Source organism: Periophthalmus magnuspinnatus, chromosome 11, assembly GCF_009829125.3.
Source record: "Periophthalmus magnuspinnatus isolate fPerMag1 chromosome 11, fPerMag1.2.pri, whole genome shotgun sequence".
Lineage (NCBI taxonomy): Eukaryota > Metazoa > Chordata > Actinopteri > Gobiiformes > Gobiidae > Periophthalmus > Periophthalmus magnuspinnatus.
This window is the reverse complement of record NC_047136.2, coordinates 17,997,480-18,019,911: the sequence shown is the minus strand read 5'-3', so window position 1 is coordinate 18,019,911 and position 22,432 is coordinate 17,997,480. Positions and strand designations below refer to the sequence as shown.

Below are 22,432 nucleotides of genomic sequence, written 5' to 3'. Positions count from 1 at the left end.
TATTCAATGCCCGTCTTGGCAACAACAGTGATGGGGAAAACAACAGACTGCTGCCCATAGGAAATCATGCATGACTGGAGTAGATGCACAAATACTGAAGTTTGGACAGTGTAAAACAGACTGTGTGGTGGAATGTGAATATAAAGACACAGTGTTCTTAGACTTATCAAATGTGTGACAACACAAGAAAAGGCTCATACATTACTCATGTAAGTCGGGCTGCACCTGTGATCTCGTGGCATTTCTTTACAGGTAACTAACTCCAATCTTTTTTTTTTTTTTTTTGTAGTTTGAAGTTTAAAATACTAACAGAGATAGGCCACTTTGTATCTTTGGCACTTTCGCCAGCATTTAAATGTAACAGTGCCACATTAGTTGTGTTGTACTAGTGCTGCAGCCAACAACTTGAACATTCACAATCAATGTTATGGATGGGTTTCCCACATCCAACAAGTGTGGCCTTTAGAGAGGAAAACTAATGGTCAGATTGTACAATACAAGCCAAATACTTCAGGAGAGTGGAGTATGGACCTGTCCAAAGGTCAGGTTAGTCATCTTTAGTCTTGTTTCTGTGGTTTATCTATTACATCTATTGATGTGTGTCATCTGCACAAAGTCGCCCATTACTTTTCATTGTAGCATTCCCTTTCATGAAAATGGGACTAGAGCTGTTATGCAGGACATCTGACCAATATGTCACACCAACCAGAGAATGTAGCCATGGAGATATTATTGTTTTACCTGAAATGCGACTCTGTGGAGACAATCAGGTGACACATTCATGCCACGTTACAGGTTAGATCTGTGGAGAGACAGTAAGGATGTATCTTTTGCAAGGTAGGTTTTTAGCAATAACAACGCCTGTAATTGAATCAAGGCAAGATAAATACAGTGATGTCCCACTATGGAACATTAAGCAAAGGCAGCAGGCGGCACAGCTCACAGTGCACCTTTGAACAATCTCTTTTAAGCTTTAATCAAGCTGTAATGATTTGCACGGTCCTGAAGAGGGAGACAGACATTCTTGGCACACTATTCTTGAAAACCAAATGTATCTATATGGTTTAAAACTCCAAAATAAATAGGCTAGAGATCCACAATAACATTTCCCTGAGGCCCAAAACAAATTGTAATTTTTCATATCTTTGTGATCAAGAGCAATTGATCCTGCTCTTTGCTAACCAATCTACTACATACAAATAACTGTTAGTTTGTATTGACATAAATACAATATATAGGCTATATATGTACCAGCAATGGGCATAAATAAGGCACCTTACCTCATACAGTCTGGTGAGCAGAGGTACAGCTGTATAAGTATGAGATGTAGTTTAACATTATGCAGATCTGGGATGCTGTCAGACTCTTGTTTATTGTGGGCGGCCTGCCTGGGTTTGCCTGCAGGTTATTGGAGGTTCATGAATGGATTGGCCCCACAATACATCACTGATCTCCTCCAAATTTACCCCCTACCCCACCCTGAGGGCCAAGTGCCAGCTCCAGCTTGTGGTGACTAAGACCAGGCTTAAAACCACAGGGACAGGCCCTAAGCTCTGGAACGCTCTGTGATCAAGAAACAGCATTAGAACATGGATCAGAAAATAGTGCAATATGGGCCCTTTAATTCTGTTGACTTTAAAAATTCAGTGTTTTGTATAGCTATTATGTGCAGCACTTTGGAAACTACTTGGCTTTGGTCGGCTTGGATTGGATGTACATTATACAATCTTATACTTTTTTGTATACCCCTCAGATTATCATCATTTTATCCTGATCAGACCAGTTTTATCTCCAAGTTTTGAGGGACAGAGCTTAAAACAATTACCCCGTATCCTTTCATTTACCCCATTAGAATCCTCTTAATACAATCATTCCTCTCTTTGATCATGATGTCTTGGAGGTCACTGGTCCAGTATCATTCAGAGGGGGCAGGACTTCTTTCTCTGGGGTAGGGCCCAGACTTGGACTTAGATGGTGCGATTATGGAAAAGACCAAATTAAATGGAGAAGTCCTTTAACTGTAGAGATGCAGATCAAAGCTGCTCATTAGATAAAGAGAGTAGTACATTAGAGTATTACATTAGGAGAACAGGAGGGCAAAGGACAGGGCAGTGAGGTGATGTAGGTGCTTTTCTACTATGTTTTAACCCTCATCAAAACATGCTTGAAGAGGTTTTAGATGTCACCCATGCATGTTTGAGTAATTTAGTGATCTCTCCAGTGGGCCCTATTTGAACCCTCCTTACGGTTAGCTGTAAGATTCTGTCATAAATATACAAAAGTATGATGCAGAACTGTATACAACAAGTTCACGAGGCAGTTTTTCCTAAACATTGTACATAACCATGAAATATTTAAAAGGCAAATTCACAGATGTTGAACCTGATCATTTCTATTTGTGACTGGACCCAAAAAACATTTCCAACTAACCTTAAAATCTAAATGAATTTGAAATAACTCGTGTCTCATCAATCAAATTTCTGACTGGATGACAAGAAAAATTAACAAATCTCTTGGTATTATAAGAACATTTTGTACATTTGTGGACTCAAAATCAACACTTACATTATAGTTTATTTACACAGAGGCTGTAAAGTCTGAAACCATAGTGGGTCGTGATGCAGATCAGAAACATTGTTTAAAAAGAGTTTAAGGACATGTTTGATATTTCAGGGTAATGTTTGTTAATCCTTCAATTGTTGGTTGTTGGTTTATTGCATTTGAATCCATGTTTGAATCTAATGGATCATTTTTTAATCTTTTTCAAATTTTTTTAAGGTGCGTAAATGTATTTTTTTTTTTATCCAGTGCATGGCTAAAATGTTTAATTTTATGTTTTCATAAGGTGGAGGGTTTAATATAAAACCTTTTGGGTTTTTTTTTTTTTTTTTTTTTTGTCTCTTCCTGCACCTGCTTTTTATGTACAGTGTCCTTTTTATTGTTATGTTATATGAGTGCAAAATGAATAATAAAAAAAAAATAATAAAGTTTTGAATCCAACGTTTATGCAAACTCATTATCATTATTTGATTTGGTTTAATCCTGTTCCTGCTCCGGTTTAGACTTGGTCTAGTCCAAGTTTAGTCCCACAGGACACTGGACAACTAAATAAACTTCAAACTTTGATCTAATGTTCTAATCTAATTCTGCTCAACTGGTCTGAAAAGGACAATGTTTTTAAAGATGGTCTTTTACTTCTGATCACCATGTTTCCTTTTATATTTTAGAAAATGCTATAATCGCCGAAAACATCATATTAACACGTTTTAGAAGTTTCACTTTTGTTTTTGATGCTCTGAGTCTTCTCTTCCTTTGTCTAATCCACTCCCCCTTCAGAGCGCTATCACAACACAATGAAACTTCTGCACATTGTATCAGGTTTATCAAGTTGTTGTGTACAGTTGTGTATCATGTTTTTGTATATTTTTGGAGAATTGTTGTGTGGTAGCACAGGTGTAGGCCTGTGGGCTGAGCAGTACACTCTCCTTACACCTAAATGTAAGGAGAGTTCAAATAGGCCCCAGGAGAGATCACTAAAATTCTCAGTCATGCATGAATGACATCTGAAACCTCTCCAGGCCTGTGTTTGATGAGAGAACAACACTATAATGTGGTAGAAAGCTCAAAATACAAAATACAAAATACATTTTCCACAATACCCCCTCTTTCTTTAAGGTAAGGATGTTTTCCTCATAGTTTCTAGTCAGGTCTGAGCTTCAGTTGTTTTTCCATGTTGAATGTCGTTCATTGTATGTCATCACAGATGTGGAAAGTCCTGTTGTCTAGTTGTTTTAATGTTTTTGCTTAATCTTACTCACTGAAGACCAGTTTTTCTACAAGGACATTACATGATCTACCTAATCCTGGTCTAGTCCAGGTTTAGGTCCTGGTTTTGTTCCAATTTAGTCCCAATTTATATGTGGTTTATTAGTGTGAACACAGTTTGATTGAGTCTGTCCATTCCTCTCCATGAGCTGTCCTTTACTGCCCTCTGGTGGTGAAACATTTTGTTTTTATAGGACAGATTGGCCTTCACTTCCCAGTGGAAGATTTAGTGTTAGAAATAAGCACATTGTATTCAGTTGTTTTATTTAAAGGTTGAATTGTTTTCTAAATGTCATAAATATGACCTATCTGTGCCTCAAGATGCAAGCTCTAATCAAATAGAGCCTTTAATGATGATAATTGTAATGCTGATTTATTCTTACTTACATTACATTTATGTTATAATTTGAGGTTTTTATTCTCAAATTGATCCTCAAATCAGAAAGCAGATCTGTCCATGTCCAGATGTGACAGTAGTGACCTTTTTAAAACTGTAAGAGTGCAGGCTACTTACAGTTTTTTTGATACACATACTTTTGGATGGCCTGGCCCAGTGTAGTATTAGTATTTTAGTAATGAATAATCCAAGACTAAGCAGGTCCAAACTCTAAACTAGGACTAAACAAGGACTAAACCAGAACTAAACCAGGATTAAACTAGGACTAAACCAGGTAAAAACCACCAATCCAGAATCCACAATAAAAACACAACCATACAACTGTTGAAATATTTCCCTCCTTTAATTCGGCAGTTAGTCAAATACATATAAACAAAGAGTAGGAAAAGTACATTGTTTTCCACGAGGTCAGATCACACCCACATTCCGAACATTTGGAATTCCATTGTACATCTTTTTTTTCCTTTTTTTTTTTTTTTTGCGTTGGGTGTGTGCAGTAAAAAACAAACATATCATTATTAATATTATAATACATGAACAATAAATTAATAAAAAAGAAGAATTCGCACTTTATTTACAAATCATATTCCCGGAAATAGAAACAAAACATTCCATTATTAACATACTAGCAACACAGAATGTCGGAGTGCCGTGTGGACAGTGGACTCTAGGGGGCAGTAGTCCAGCTGATTTGCATACAGAGTGTGAAGCTGCTGTTACAAAGTGGGTTATATTCTATTGTTTTACTTGTGTACCTGAAGATAGACAGCGAGCTAGTTTGAGAGGCGGGGAACAGAAGAGGCGAGTTTAAATGTAATGAGCCCCATAACGTAATAACAAGCCAGTAATGTAACGACTATGATGGACCAATAACATAAAAACATGTCGATGATATTTACTGCACTACTGGCTGCTGTTGTTACATTATCAATGAGAAATTTCCTCGTCAGGCCAAAGATACATGTGCATTTAAATAGATACTTAACATAATTACTTGCCTTGTTTTTGCAAAATAAACTGTTCAGTCTACATGTTTTGGTTTGGTGTAAGACGGGTAATCAATCAAATCAATTTGATGTTGAAAAATTGCTAAATCGTGAAATGTAAGGTTATTCTGAAGCAAGTTTACTCCTGACTTTATTTATTGAGCACTTAAACTTTCTAAGAGCTGATAGAAGAGGTTTTATGACTCAAACAGATCAGAAAATACACACAAATGACACCAGAAATGTGTAAATGCGGTATTCTTGATGAAAATACTCTCGTCGATGAACATGTTCCACAAGAATATCCTCATACGGCTTCACTTCAGCTTCATCTGGGGACAATTTAGGACACATCTCATATTCACGGACCTTTCACGCTCCAAACAACCAATCAATTCATCGAAAATGATAATCGGTAGATAAATAAATTAGGAGAATAATCGTTAGTTGCAGCTCTAATTGCAAATGTTATTATCAGAATGAGAGTGTATGAGCTTCCCCTGTTTGAAAGACCAGTAGCCCGTGTAATCGTAATCATCTATTGAGATTTTATTCTTTGGCCATTGTGTTAGTATCTGTGGTCAATATTTATTATACCTTTACATCAGTGGAAACTTACGGGGAAAAAAGTGGTGAGTTCAAAAACAAAACATAGTTATCTTCGTGTGCCATATCTGTATCCTGTGTCCAACCAGGAAGTAAAGTGATAAATCTGACCTAATGCTCTGAACTGTGAGTGGTCTTCATAACGTGTCATATGCACTTTGAGTTGAGTTCATTTAAGTTCGGTTTTGGTCCCGCTCTTTCCTGTTCCACGCCTCACAGCTAGGGGGCATTTACAAAAGTAGAAATAATCCACAGTAGAGACATCGTCAGGCAGCAGCTTACACCATAAAAAGTTCAAATTTCAGACCAGCCAAAAACTTATTTACAACGACCCAATCCCCCGTCACATACAAGAGGTAATAGAAGAAAATATTATGAAACATCGGTGTCTGCAAAAAAGTCTACCATTTTTTTTCCATTTTCAAACATTTCTAGCACTTCCATCATCTTGTATTGAGAGAGGCAGTTTCCTATGGCCAAGCTAGACAAGTAAAGTACATCGTATCATGCTGCACTAATATAGTGCAAGAGTTATGCCTGGAAATCAAAGGGAGGGGCAGGCAGAAGTGGTGAGGGAGTGGTACACTGCAAAAACACATGTCCAAGTAATTTGAAGACTCGAGTACAGAATAATGAAGTGTTTGAGTGGTTCAGATGAGCTTGAACTGGTTTAATATGTAGCATTTGTTTAGGATTTAGATATTAGGGATGTGCCAATACTGATATTGAACCTTGGTGTGGATCAAGGAAATGCTGCTGGATTGGGGATCAGTTCCATATCATATATTTCATATCGATATCCTGGCCTTTATTTCCCAATGTAATAAAACTACTGACTGAGAGATGTAGACCTAGAGCGTTTTATAATGTTTGAAGTTTTATTCATACCACAGCTGTTGCTTGCAGTTACATAACACAGTTGAATCAAATTTGTAATAAGTTGTTGTGCGAGACAAAAAAAAAAAAAACTATTTCCAATCCCTTACAATGGTATCTGTAAATATCAGATCTCAGCAGATACTTAAAGCCATAGTATCGATATTGGTATTGGAACTGAAAAAGCTGGATCGGTGCATCTCTGCTAGATATGTTTTAACACAGTAGGTAGAGAAGCCAACAAGTATTGAAGCACTGAAGTAGGGAACAAATTGAGTAGTACTTGTCTGATATCTGATTTATGATTTTAAGCATTTTAAACATATCCAAAGTAAATGTTAAAAGTTTATGAAAAACTTACTCAAGTAACTGTGACTGAGTAAATGTAACTGTAATGTAACTAAATAAGTGCAAAACAAATATTTCTTCATCAAGTCATTTCAGCTGTAGCACATGTGATTTTGCAGTGTATTTTCAACACATTTTTTTAAGTAAACAAAAATTGGTTGAAGTTTGGTGAGTGTCCTCCCTGTACGCCGCCGCGACCTAAACCAGTGAGTTTGTGCTTATGGGCAAGACTCTCCGACGAGGACTTAGCGGCAGTGGTGGATGGTTCCAAGGCAGAAAATTACACAAAAATATTTATACAAAATTATGAAGGCTCGAGTGAAAACTGAAAAACATCAAGGCTGCGAATGGATGCACTGCAAAAATAAGAATCTAAATCAGTTAATGATGCTATTCATGTGTCTGTGATCGGAAGGGCATCTGGCATAAAAGTACGCAAAATCCATGAAAAGATATATGAATTCAGAATACTGATATGAATTTAAGCAGATTTGACTAGTTTGACATATTTACTTAAACAATCTCAGTTATGTGACTTGTTTGAGTTCAAGTTTTGGAGTACTTGGTAGATTTTAAAGAAAGTGAAGTCTTATCTTATATTAAATTGTTGAAAAATTGTGCCAATGGAATGAGGATTTATTCATTTTATGGGGCTGGTTGTGAATGGATGGGCATCAGGTGTAAAAATATACCAATCCATGAAAAAATATATGCATGTAGAATATTAATCTTAATTTAAGCAGATTTGGCTAGTTTAATTTATTTACAAATAACCCCAATAGTGAATTTATTTTAAATTATTTTGGAAATTCCTAGTTGGTTTAAAAGAAAGACAGAAATGAGCATGATTGAATTATACGATATTTTTGAAAGAATGAGAATTTATTCCTTTTATGGGGCTGTGACCTGAAGGGCATCTGGCGTAAAAGTATCTCTGAATGAATATATGCATTTAGAATATTTAAGCAGCTATGGAAGAAAAAGAGTTAAAAAGTTATATTTAGCTCTAAACTAAATCTAAACTAGTCAGAACTACTTGTACAAAGATTAAAATTCAAGTAATGTCATCTCAAATAGATCATTATTTTTGCAGTGTGGAAGTGGTCAGAATTCTGAGAAAGTCCATAGTATTTGGCCAGAGGCAGCCTGATGGTGTGAATGCGACGGTAACCATGGCGACCCTGTGCGTCCCTGTGGCGGTGTCGAGGCGGGAGTTTCCATGGTGACGGGCGACGGTGGGGTTTCCATGGCAACCCCCCGGTGAGAGGGGCTGACGGGGGGTGATGGTCACATGTCCGCGTCCCCGTCGTACGCCAACGTCAGGGGCTTGAGTCGGTTGTTCATCTGCCTCCTCTGGGGCTTCTTTGGCTTTTTACTGGGTAAGAGAAGAAAGGGGTTAGAGCAGGACTAGAGCAGGACTAAACCAGGACTGAACCAGGACTGAACCAGGACTAAACCAGGACTAAACCAGGACTGAACCAGGACTGAACCAGGACTGAACCAGGACTGAACCAGGACTGAACCAGGACTAAACCAGGACTAAACCAGGACTAAACCAGGACTGAACCAGGACTGAACCAGGACTAAACCAGGACTAAACCAGGACTAAACCAGGACTGAACCAGGACTGAACCAGGACTAAACCAGGAATAAACAAGAACTAAACCAGAACCAAACCAGGTCTAAACCAGGACTAAATCAGGACTGAACCAGGACTAAACCAGGACTGAACCAGGACTGAACCAGGACTGAACCAGGACTGAACCAGGACTGAACCAGGACTAAACCAGGACTAAACCAGGACTGAACCAGGACTGAACCAGGACTGAACCAGGACTAAACCAGGAATAAACAAGAACTAAACCAGAACCAAACCAGGTCTAAACCAGGACTAAATCAGGACTGAACCAGGACTAAACCAGGACTAAACCAGGACTAAACCAGGACTGAACCAGGACTGAACCAGGACTAAACCAGGACTAAACCAGGACTAAACCAGGACTGAACCAGGACTGAACCAGGACTGAACCAGGACTGAACCAGGACTGAACCAGGACTAAACCAGGACTAAACCAGGACTGAACCAGGACTGAACCAGGACTAAACCAGGACTAAACCAGGACTGAACCAGGACTGAACCAGGACTAAACCAGGACTAAACAAGAACTAAACCAGAACCAAACCAGGTCTAAACCAGGACTAAATCAGGACTGAACCAGGACTAAACCAGGACTAAACCAGGACTAAACCAGGACTGAACCAGGACTGAACCAGGACTGAACCAGGACTGAACCAGGACTAAACCAGGACTAAACCAGGACTAAACCAGGACTGAACCAGGACTGAACCAGGACTAAACCAGGAATAAACAAGAACTAAACCAGAACCAAACCAGGTCTAAACCAGGACTAAATCAGGACTGAACCAGGACTAAACCAGGACTAAACCAGGACTAAACCAGGACTAAACCAGGACTGAACCAGGACTGAACCAGGACTGAACCAGGACTAAACCAGGACTAAACCAGGACTAAACCAGGACTGAACCAGGACTGAACCAGGACTGAACCAGGAATAAACAAGAACTAAACCAAAACCGAACCAGGTCTAAACCAGGACTAAACAAGAGCTAAGCCAGAACTATGACAGGACTAGACTAGGACCAATTCAAGACTAAACCAGGACTAATCCAGGACTAAACCTGGACAAACCAGGTCTAAACCAGGACTAAACAAGAGCTAAGCCAGAACTATGACAGGACTAGACTAGGACCAATTCAAGACTAAACCAGGACTAATCCAGGACTAAACCTGGACCAACCCAAGACTAAACCAGGACTAAACCAGGACTAAACCAGGACTAAACCAGGACTAAACCAGAACTATGACAGGACTAGACTGGAACTAAACCAGGGCTAATCCAGGACTAAATTCAAGACTAGAGAGGGACTAAACTTAAACGATACAAGGGCTAAATCAGGACTAATTAAAGAAGAAACCAGGATTAAATTGAAACTACAACAGGACTAAACCAGGACTGGACTAGGACTAAACCAGTTCTAAACTAGGACAAGACAAGACGTAAAAAAATAAAAATTAAAAGCTAAACTACAACTAAAACAACACACAAATAAAGGACGCAAAAAGACAGAGCATGATAATGAGTATGAACACAAGATGGCAGCAGAGCACAGGAGATGATGTGAGGATCGTCTGTTGGCCTCAGGAAATAGTTTATCTTATATTATATTATCTTGCTGTTGAGCTGAAGTTGAATTATTAAAATCATAATAATGAAAAAAACATATTCACCAGAACTGACACAATGAGATTTGATTCTTATCTTGTTCTGCATTGTGCTAAATGTTAACTAATCATCTCTCAATTTGCCTGCTAAAGTGGGCAGTGCCTGGAGGAGGTAAAGAAGACTGAGAGAGGAGGGGGCGGTGCCTAGAGGTATAGGAAACAGTGCGATGGGTCTAACAGGTATCCACACTTCACACTCCCTGCAGCCAGGTGTTTGTAATCAGAAACACCTGACTCTAATCAGGCCAGTCCTGTGTGATGTCACATAGTACTGGACATTTCAGAGGCCAGAAAGCTGCAAATTTATCTAGTTTAAACTGAAGATACTAATAAATTAAAGCACTATATCCACAGTTTAGTAGAGAAGAAAAGTGGATTTAGTATTTAGTTCCACTATGTCTGCAATATAGTTATAATGTATGACACCCATGGATCATTATGTTAGAATTTGCACATTTTAAATCGCAATATTCATCTGAAACGACTTAATAAAAGAAACTAGATTTGTATCAAAATGACTGCGTGATGCTGCCAAATCCTATGCATATGACTGATTAAGAAAATGGTACTCGTGGTATTTTTTCCATACCAAAAAAACTTAGGACTGACTTTCTTTTACTTGTTTTTCATGTTAATTGAAGTTACACAATTTGAAACGTCAAGGCTACAGCATTAAAATAGTTAAAATCTAAAAAGCTGAAAGTGTCTTCTACTTTTAGGTTTATTCTCTATATCTGTTTACCTCCTGAGAAGGATGCACTGAGCGGGTGCACGGGCACTGCCGGTGATCAGGCACATGTGTCTTTTACAGTGTGACTATGTGATGAGCGTTTCAATTTGAGGCTGCGGGGGTGAAGGGGTGAGCGGAAATGAAGGCTGCTCTGTCTCACAAGGCTCCTGTATCGGCTCTTCTGATTGGTCGAGCCGCTGTAGCCCCTCCCTCTCCAGCTTCTGACAGGCGGGGCACACGTAAGGCACGGTGGCGCTGTTAGGCTCTGCCCAGTACCCTGCCTCATCAGAGGAGGGGGGTGTGGAGTTGAGCCAAGTGCTGATGTAACAGTGAATGAGGATGGAGGGATGAGAGAAGACAAACAATGAAGGACAAAAATAGTAAACAAAATGGACAAATGAAATGAACAAATGTGTGAATGAATTTAGGGCTGCACACAGTATCGCAATCACAATAAAAACTGCAATTTATAGAAAGATTTGGTTGTATCTGTAGTTTAGATCTCTACCAATATTTTCTGAAATGTGAAATGCTTGTTATTAGGGCGGCAACAATTATTTTAGTAGTCGACTAATCAGCCATTACTTTTTCGATTACTCAGCTAGCTAAATGATTACTTCTGTTGTACACTGAGACTTCTAAAACACATTTTAATCATGCAAAGTGAGAAATATGGTGACGTGAAGGCTTCAACTCCATAAGAGAATGTACCAAGACCATTGTGAAAGCACCTCAGGGCCCCAATCTGCAGTACATCTCCATCTCAAAGCCACTGACCACTCCTTTGAAGTTATTGAGGTGCATCCTATTTATAACTCCATCCTCAGACCCAAATCAAAACAAAGGAAACAATAGGGCTAGCCAGTATGCTTTTTTTCTTTTGCTTCTTTTTTTTTTACATTTTGATTTAATAACACCCCTCTCTTTGTTATATAAAAGGTCTTTTCATATGTTTTTGGGTCTGTATAGTCCAGATAATCCTTACAATAATCAAATTACAGCCTAGTCTCCTCGTCACAATTAGCCAATTCATCTACTTCTATTAGATTAGAAGTTTATGTTTAATTTTTACTTTAAATATTATTGCTTCTGGAAGTGTTAAAAATGCACCTCAAATGTGACTCAATCCTGATTTTAAAACATACATCACAAATCTAATCACAATACTTTACAACTTCCCAAATTGTGCAGCCCCAAATTAATTTAAAAAAGAAACACTTACATGCAATAAATCAAACTAAATTATAAAGTAAATGACAAAAACAAATAGTGGCTTATCAGGACCAAACCAGGACTAAACCAAGACTAAATCAGGATTAAACCATGACTAAACCAGGACTAAACCAGAACTAAACCAAGACTAAACCAGGGCTAAAAAAGGAAGAAATCATGCCTAAACCACATCTGAACCCAATCTATACATACACTAATAAACATATTCTTTTTTCCAGTAACAGTCACAGCATAAATATGGTGAAAAATAAATAAAATAAATGGTACCACTTTATATAAACCACACCTTATTAGCCTTATTACAGCATGAAGAAAGCCTTAAGACTTCATAATGGACAAATCGTTTATTAAGAATGATTCAGGGTTAGTAGCTACTTAAAGCCCCACTGTGTAACTTTTGAACCCCAAAATAAACCTAATAAAAGCATGTTTTTCACTTTTTTTTTTCTTTAGAAAAACATGCACCCTTTCTGTGTGCAGGCTTGCGTCTCCACAAACCTGACTCTTGTCTGGCCTTGTTTCCACGGAAATGTGGTTCCTTTGGCTATAATCTTACACAGTATGACATAAAAAGTATTGACCTCCATGGAGAATGTTCTGAAGTATGGTTTTAACTTCTTATATCTATGGAATCAGGCAGGCGACATGGCACCCCAGGAAAGTTACACAATGTCACTTTAATTTAGGCGGTTAAGAGTTAAGCCTGAATCATTTGTAATAAACTATTTGTTCATTCTGAAATAAATGTGTGTTTGTTTAGGGGAATTGAGGTGAAGGTATGATAAAGTGTAAATAAATAAATCAAAATAAATCAAACCAAATAAAAATACATAAATAAATAATACAAATAACAAAACAAACTTGTCTGATGCTAATATCTTATCACATTTCAAGATATTTGTTCATTCTGAAATAAATCTTTGTTCATGCTTTATTAAGAGGAATTCAGGTGAAGTTATTATAAAGTGTTACGAAAATAATAATAAAGATAAAAAAAAATAATAAAAAAATAATAATAATAATAATAACAAAACAAACTTGTCTGGTGTCGACATCTTGTACATTTCAAGATGGTGGTGCGTGTGACTTTGATATATTTCCCTGGTGAGAGCTGAGGTTGTGCTGTGAGTACTGGTGTATGTAGACTCCATATAGAGGCATTTGTTACCATGCTAGGTAGGTCATGGAGATGATGAAGACGAGGAGGACGAAGGCTCCTGCTGCTACTCCATACACCCACGTCTTCAGCTTCCCATCTACAATGGCAACAACAAAACGTTTACAATAGTAGTTTTAGAATTCTTCAAATATAATAAAACGCACACAAATGAGGCACCATATAATTCATGTAGGAATACTGGAATACTGTCTGCCAATACACTTCATATAATGTGATTTGTAAGTTGCACATGTGACCACTAGAGGGCAGTAGATTCAAAGATACGTTTGGATGCCACTATTTCTACTACTGACTCTGTAAAGAGTCTGGAGTGAAGGAAGACATGGAGCTAACCATGGTCCTGAAAGGTTTACAAGGTTACTACTACTAATGCTTAATGCCTACTATCTACTATCTACTTCTAACACTACTACTACTATGTATCATGGTAAGGTAAATATTTGTATTTCTATGACTACTACCACTACCACTACTACCACTACCACTACCACTACCACTACCACTACCACTACTACTACTATTACTTGCTATTTGTTTTATATATAGGGCCTACATACAGATTCGACCCTTTCAAATTTTCAGTTTACACATTTTTTTTAGCTATTTTATCATCAGAATTATTGTCCCCTTATTCTACTTAACCCTCTCCAAGTCTGAATGTTTTGATCCTCTCTTAAATCTTAATGCAAATAATATTCCAGTGCCTTACTTAAAACCACACTTGTTTTTGTGCACTTTTTTTAACTTCAGTTGGCACATAGCTACCGAGTGACGACACATGATTTCCCTGGTTGCTAACTGTAGAAGAGCTGGATGTATTTTTAGCTGGTGAGACTGCGCCTTGTTAAGAATCGTGTTAATAAAGTGAGAACAAAACATATTGGTTTACTTCCTGGATCTTGTTGGAGCACATCCTGTGATCAGTGGAGCAGCACAGATTGGCATGGGCTAGTTTCCACTGACAAATGTCAGCTTGTTTGAATCCATCTTTTTTGTTGTATAAATATCATATTAATATTCAGTTTTTGCATTATACAACACAGCAAGTATGTGGACCTCAGGCACTATACTATGTACTATACTTCTTTGAAAAAGGTCAATCGAGGGCCATGTGAAAATAAAGTATGACAGAATCACATTTAAAACACAAACCAAACATCTATAGCTAGGTAGTAATTATAGGTGTAGCTTGGAATGCTCCACAGTATGGCATTAAACGTAGAACCTGTCCACCATCTGGTTAAAGGGAACTGTGATGGTCTTGGACATGTTAAAGGCCCTGTACCCTGTAACCCACTTATTTACAATCAAATCAGCCATTCTGGGAAGAATTTGGACCAGTCTGTGCTCCAAACCCACAAATACAAATAAGAAGCCTGAAATTCATAAAATAATTAGTATGCCTTTAATATGAATTCTGCCTAGAGTTTCTACTTTATAACAAATCCCCATTTTTTGTAATTTGGGCTTCAGCTTTGACAAGCTCAATCTATAGTTTATCAGACGATCTTATCAGACCACACATCTGATCAGACCATTTACGATGAGAGTAGATCAGCCGAGTAGATCAGAGTCTCCGCTTCACAAAGAGCCCAGTCATTTGTCTGATCAGGCACAAGTCAGACATTTTACGGAAAATCACCCTTCACCATAAAGGATTAAGTTCAAAATGTGTTGACCTGTTTGACAATTTCTTTGACTTTTGGGATATTTTTAATCTATTAGTTTGCTTTTAAAGCTGGTTTAAATGTGGCTTTAAAACTGTTGCATTGTATTGTATTCTAGTATTCATCGCATAAAGATGTAAATAAGAAATAAAAGTGTGGTACCTGGTCCAAACGGCTGTAAGAACCATGTCCTCCCTGCCCGGCCCGGGGAGCTGGCTGCGGGCTGGGTGGGGTTGAAGGCGCGGATGGTCTTGACGTCTGCCTTGTTGTCTCCGGCTGTGGGGATCTCCAGCACAGGGATGAGCGTGCATTGGTCCAACAGGCCGTCTGAGGTCATGACCTCTGTGTAGCCCTCCTCACAGCCACACACTCCAGCCTGCACAAGGCCAAAGGGCACGGATTTAGCATTTTGATAAAATGTTATGCATTCATTTATTTACTTCAGATTTGATTAACTGCACAGTGGGTTATGAATATAATATATCAATTATTATAATGGCGTTCCCTCAAAGGTGCACTGTGTCACTTTTTCTGGCCAAGGATCTGCCACCTGCTTGTCTCTAAAAATATGTTTTTGTTTGCCTGGAATGTTCCACAGGCATAAAAATTATGTCAAGACCAGCAGATGATGCCACAAGGCCAAGTTTTTTATGCTTTTGGTCACCTTGGGATAAATATTTCACATTATCAAACTAATTCAATCTGCATATGGAAAACATACTATTATAAATTTCATCTCCGTTTCCAATGAGCCGTTTGGGATTGACAAACAATGGAAAGATAAACAAATGAAGTCCTTACCCCTGTGAATGCTATGCTAATACAGTCATGTTGTGATGATTTGACAGCAGAATAATTCCGGTGATGGTTTATGGGCTAAAAAAGTGAGTAGAAGTTCAGAGTTCTATCTATGATGCAACTGTTTTGACTGCTCATAGAATGCAACGTTGGGTTAATGGATTAATAAAACAAGCATGAATAGAGCAAAAACACCACTCCAGGTATGTTTTTGATGAGGTTTTTGAAGGTTACAAGCTCAAAAAACTAAATTTAGCATAATATGTGTCCTTTAAAGCAGACCTATTCTGCAAAATTGACTTTTCAGAGCTTTTAACCATGTTGTTTTTCCTTACCATTTAGTCATAAAAATTTGTATTTGGAATGATTTGTGCATGTTTGAGAAATCATTAATTTTCAAGATGTCATTTTGTCAATCAGTGATGGATGTAGGATTTGGCAGTGTCACATTGCCATTTTGGTTCAAATGAAAAAAAAAAATCTGCAGCTCGCTACTGTGATGTGCTGCTATCCATAAGACATACCAGCAGCTACATGGCCCTTTTTTGTCATGGTGTTTACAGCGACGTCGACTCCCATTGGGCTCTGCAGTTTTCTAACACAGGAGCCAGCGGGCTTATTTCTTTTATTAAGTCGTTGTAGATGAACAAGACACTTTAAAATGTCTAAATTATAACACAATGATCTACAGGTGTTATAGGGGGTAACTATATAGCAGATACAAACACAGTAGGTTTTCTTTAAAGACATTAGCAGATGTGGGTCAAAGGAGTCAGTCCCTCTGCAGCACACCTGACCTGCTAATATTGATTTTACACTTTCCACACACAATACAATTTTTCAGGTCAGACAGAAAATATAGGACACTGCGGCAGAAATAGAAACTATTCTTTTAGTAAGGTCTGACAAAGTGATATATTTATCTTTTTTATGTTATGCCCAAAAATAAATCAAACAAATTGAACATAGAATTCTTAAATCTCAATAATGGATCAAATACAGAAATGGGGTCAATAAAAAGGGTTGGTGGCAAGATTCAAGTGCCACTTAGTAGTGCATACTGACATGGAGTCCTTGGACAAGACAATTCAACATGTCATTTAAAAAATCTTAAAATTCAGAAATCTGGTAATAATCAGATTTTGGTGTGCACATGAAAGTAGGCAGTGTTTTAAGGAAATACTTTGTGGCTTTTCAGTGTCCAGTATAGACAAAACTGCACTATAATATGACCACTTAGGAAGACTCAGACAATTATCTGAAAATTTGAAAACTTTATTTTTTGAAAATTTGCCATAAAATGTTGAAACTTCACCATAAATTGTTGAAAATCCACACTAAATTGCTAAAAATGGCTTGTTATTGTCTACAGCTGCCCCATAAAAATCCCAGTAGGTCGTCTTGGCAACATAACATATGATTTCCGCAATGGGAGGGGCTGTGTTTGTTCCATCACTCCACAGGGGGCTCCAGTCTCCAGCAGGATAATCGTCTAGGAAATCCCCCATAATGCAACACTTGGCAGATCCACTCTGCAATCATTTACATCTGCTGATGCCCCACACAGGCACAGGGTTTACAGTGTTTAGACATGTTTACACCAGGAGGGTAGAGGCCACGGGTGCCTATTGTTAGAAGGATAAACAGTCTTAATATCACATGTTGTACCAGGTTTGGGCTTTTGGGTCATAATGGGGACGAGGGGGGTACTACATTTATCCATGTGAGGAAATAATCAGCTGTAGAACAAAAGCTGTTTATCATAAAAAGAAAACAAAATGACTGGTTTGACTTAGCTTGTTAGATACAACATTTTAATAGGACAAAAATATTATATAATTTAAAGAGGGGGTATTATGCAAAATCTTTTTTTTTTTTTTTACTTTCTACCATGTTACAACTTTGATGTCATCCATCCATGTTTGAGTAATCTTATGATCTCTTACGGGCCATATTCAACCCCTCCGTATTGTTAACAGTAAAATTCTGTCACCCACACTCATGCACCGCAATTATATATATATATATATATATATATATATATATATATATATATATAAACATGATACAAAACAATACACAGCAACTTGGCAAGCCCGATGCAATGTGTAGTAGTTTCATTAGTGGGATGCACACTGATTGTATTGTGATAGCGCTCTGAAGGGGGGGTGATGTAGCGTGGAGAGCAAAGAGAAGGGGGTACTTAGAGCATCAAAAACAAAAGTGTTCTGGGCAAATGTAGTAGTTTTCAAAACAATAAAAGGTAACATGGTGATCTAAATATGTTATGTGTTAGCAGTGAATGGACTATAGAAGTAAACTACCCCCTCATCAAATGCTTCATAGAATAAAATATTTAATATGATTTAAGTCCCAATTTGTAATTAGATTGAACAGCCCTGTTGTATTCTTACATACCACCACTAGATGCTGTCTACATTGTTGCTGTCTGACAGTGTGCCATTGGCCTGACACAAGAAGACCAGAGACCATAAAGTGTGAACAAAGGCCAGTTTATTAGATTGTTACCATCTGCAATCCAATAAAATTGCAGATGGTAGCTTTAAATGGGTATTTATGTTAATTGGTTGATTGCTTGGACATCAAAGTCGTTTTTTTATTTTTATTTATATTCACATCCTGGCACAGAAATGCTATTTAATCCAATACAAAACAATAACATAACCCATACAGCTCTCTATAAACTCCAAAGCCCCACAGCCACCTCCTCTGGCTGCAGGCTCCTCCTCTCCACAGGGGGTCTCTGTCTCTGGAGGATCATCAGACTGAAAACCCCCAAAGCATAACACTCACAAACAAAGGAACAGTGGGTTATAAACGTCTAGAAATCAGAACACTGCCTATGTACAATTACACCAGGCACAGGCATATAGAAGCAAAGACATGTTATTTCAAGTTCTTGGTTTAAAATAATGTTGAGTAAATCGCTGCCCTCTGCTGGAAACAGTGGGGAGCAAATTCTGAAAGAAAAAAAACTAATAGCAGCATTTTTATTGTCAACATGCTGCAATTTGATGTTTATTTTTGTGAACAAGGTATGCTTTTATAATATAATGCAATGGTTAAAGTATGTAAATAGCCAAAAAAAGAGAGAAAAGACAGGGGTGCCAAAACGTTTTTTCACCAAGATGTTGCACTGATGATGGTCTAGTCTGACCGCTGCACAAAGCTTCTCCAGCACATCCCAAAGATTCTCAATGGGGTTAAGGTCTGGACTCTGTGGTGGACAATCCATGTGTGAAAATGATGTCTCATGCTCCTGAACCACTCTGTCACAATTTGAGCCTGATGAATCCTGGCATTGTCATCTTGGAATATGCCCGTGCCATCAGGGAAGAACAAAATCCATTGATGGAACAACCTGGTCATTCAGTATATTCAGGTGTCAGCTGACCTCATTCTTTGAGCACAGACTGTTGCTGAACCAAAACCTGACCAACTGCAGGAGGCTCGTACCTATTTGCTTAGTTAAATCCTGATGGCGACTTTTTTTTGGTCAGGCAGTGTATAAATTGTCTTCTTGCATTATTGTTTGGCATACTCAGTAATTCCAAGATTCTAAGATCCAGATTTTTTTCATTAATATTGGCAATCACATAAGACGTAACTGAAGTTATAATGAACTCAAGTCTAGTTTATTCAGCAGAGCTCTGTCTATAACTAAGAGCCTAAATTTAAGCAGCACTTATTAAATTACTTAGTGGCTGAAATGTAATTAGTACTGCCAATTAGGCCCTAATGGTCAGACACAGAGAAAGCGTTCTGCTGCTGTGTCACTGTGCTAATGGATGGTAATGGTGCATACGTCGTATTAAAATAGCTGGTCCAGACATGGCTATGGGGGGACTTGGGATTTCTATTGTCATTGATATGCCAGCATGTGCCGATATACTTGAAAAATTACACAATGCTGCATTAATACACAGATAATTTTTATCTTGGATTTTTTTACTTTACATTTTTGATTTTTGACCGATTGCAGTTCAAGGGACAGAAGTTAGGGACTATTGGATTGTGTGATTTGGGCAGTTTGGTTTCTCTGTATCCATGGTGAGCCCGCATGGCGCTAGCTACGCTAACCAACAAGCTCTGAAATGCTACAGACTTTCTACACCAAATTTGGCCGATGGATGTGGATATGGAAGATGTTCCAGAGGGAGTGACCCATCACTGCCCAAAACAACAGTGGAGTGGAGAGAGTGAGGCGTAGAAGAGTCTTTCTGTTGTGTCCAGAGCTTTCCTGGTAATACTGATTGATAGATTAAATTAACTAAATTCAACCTGGAACATTACAATTCCCCCTTCTACCTGCTTCCTGTCACATGCCTGTCACTGTTAACCAACCACAGCCTAATTGCCTCTCAATCAATCACATCTCAATATATAAATGTATTATCTCTCTCCTCTCCTTCTTTCACTTTCAATCACCCCATGTCCACTCAGGAGTAGAAACACCAGCCACCTCAGCCTCACTGTCTCCTCCTCGTCCAAACACCAAAGTTTATCCATTTGATAAACTGTTAAATATCCCATAGCAAGATTTAGTGAATCAAAGTATATATATAAAAAAAAAATCCAGTTAAAACGCTTTTATGATCTGAAAACACAAGAAAAAATATAGAATGTATTTAAACAACACATTTTCAGTAACCTGTGATTAATACAAGTGTGTGCCTCCAGTTAGCAACACACCTCAGGGAAATGTCGATGGCATCAGCTGCGAAGTATCAACACTTACTCAAACTGGCTGCTCTCTTCCTCGCCGAATGCTTTTCCCCATACACCACTCCGAGTACATTATATTGCATGTAGTTCATTTGAGTGGTATCTGACCTTTACACAGCTCATATATAACTCTTACGTACAGCCGTGGACAGTGTCTGGACTTTACTGAGCGTGCCGGACTAATAACTGAACCGCGACACACCATGACATTTGAACACGACCGCTGTATCGATCAGCCGCTGTCTACACCTGATCACCGTTGGGCCTTGGACTCCTGCAGCATGTCTGTGAAGCGCTGTGCATTAAAAAAAAGTGCGATTTCAGACATCTGCTAAGAGAAAGCCCTTCCACGGCCCATTAAATACACAACACGTCAATTGGAGAGGGACTAATTAGCTGAAACTGCATAGTGTTGGAACAAAACGGCCCTAAAGAGGGGGTTTAATTAAAGTGCCCTACAGAAGTGCACTTGATGAAAGGAGTAGACTTCTTCAAGCCAGTAAAACACTACGATTGTACAAAAAGTAATAAAGTTTGGAGATAGCGTTGTGTCTTAGTACTTTGTGATGGTAAATAGTCACGAAAGTGGGTAGATAGAGAAGACATTATGGCTATATGTTAACAATGGTGGTAAAAGAGGAAGTCAAAGTTCAGTTGCAGTCGCATAATTAGCCTAAAGTTGCTCTATGTAACTTTTATAAAGGGAGATGTTATTGCGTTGCCTGAAATGTTCTATCTTGCATGTATCAATGGTCCTGCACCTGCTATTTTTCCCGAGCAAACTTTGTCTTGCAAGATATACAGATAGTGTATAAACAGCTCTTGAGGTCAAAATATGTCGTGTACTGTCTGCATCTAATTATGGAGCGTTTCGTTGTCTGATAATCAGGAAGTGCACGTTAGCAAGCTAGTACACTCTGGTCTCTGAGATTTGTGAAAAGTGCTTATAAAGTCATCACGGTGTATAATTAGGATGCTCTGAATGCATAAGGTAAATGAGGAATAATTTTGCAGGCGGTGGCTGACCCTCCTCCAGAAATGTTACATAGTGCACCTCACAGTGATTGTCTGAACTGTGTAGTGACGTGGACACTCACCTCAGTGCACACAGAGCGCGCCATGGTGCAGGGCGGGTCACAGGAGCGGTCAGACATGGGCTGAGAGGTCAAAGGGCATCCACCTGTCAGGGGTCAAAGGGCAAAGACTATCAAATACTGCTCAGGTCACTGTACTGTAGAATCAGCAAGCATACTAAAGCATATTAAGGATACTGCCATTTTTATTTTATTACAGTCTTAGAAAATATGCAAATATTGCTGGATGGGTTTTTTCTTTTGTCATAATTCTTTACAATGCTAAAGTTGCACTTTTCATTTTATATGCATTTGTAAGATTGTTGTTTTGAACAGAATACTAAAGCTTTTTTTTTCTGTTTCCACTCTCCAGCGCTGAATCTGTTTGTTATGGACTGATTATATTTAGTACATAGACCCTTTATATGATCCTGAAGAAAGACTATGTATCTTGAATCCCATTTGCATAGCCACACCCTTAAATGTATAAAAAGTCATTATTAAGTACATGTGCTGTTAATAAAATTATTGCCACCCATTGCAAGCCCATTCAAAAAAAAAAACAAAAAAACAAAAAAAAAACTAGAGGCCCTCTTACTCAAGCGTACACCCTTGCAAGGGTCATAAGGGCCCTTTATCACTGCTTGCATTTTTTATTCTAAT

At 38.3% G+C, this 22,432-nt stretch overlaps 1 protein-coding gene across 1 annotated transcript in view; it reads right to left on the bottom strand.

Annotated features, from left to right (window-relative positions):
- Window positions 1–8,325: 8,325 nt before the first annotated feature.
- The window catches only part of thsd7aa (thrombospondin, type I, domain containing 7Aa), a 187,420-nt gene continuing 173,313 nt past the window's right edge, over window positions 8,326–22,432 (bottom strand). The window contains exons 25-28 of the mRNA XM_055225510.1: window positions 21,794–21,876; window positions 15,315–15,528; window positions 13,474–13,561; window positions 8,326–8,413 (exon numbers count right to left, since the gene is read on the bottom strand). Of these exons, the coding sequence (XP_055081485.1) occupies window positions 8,326–8,413; window positions 13,474–13,561; window positions 15,315–15,528; window positions 21,794–21,876 (473 nt within the window). The remainder of the gene's footprint in view (window positions 8,414–13,473; window positions 13,562–15,314; window positions 15,529–21,793; window positions 21,877–22,432) is intronic.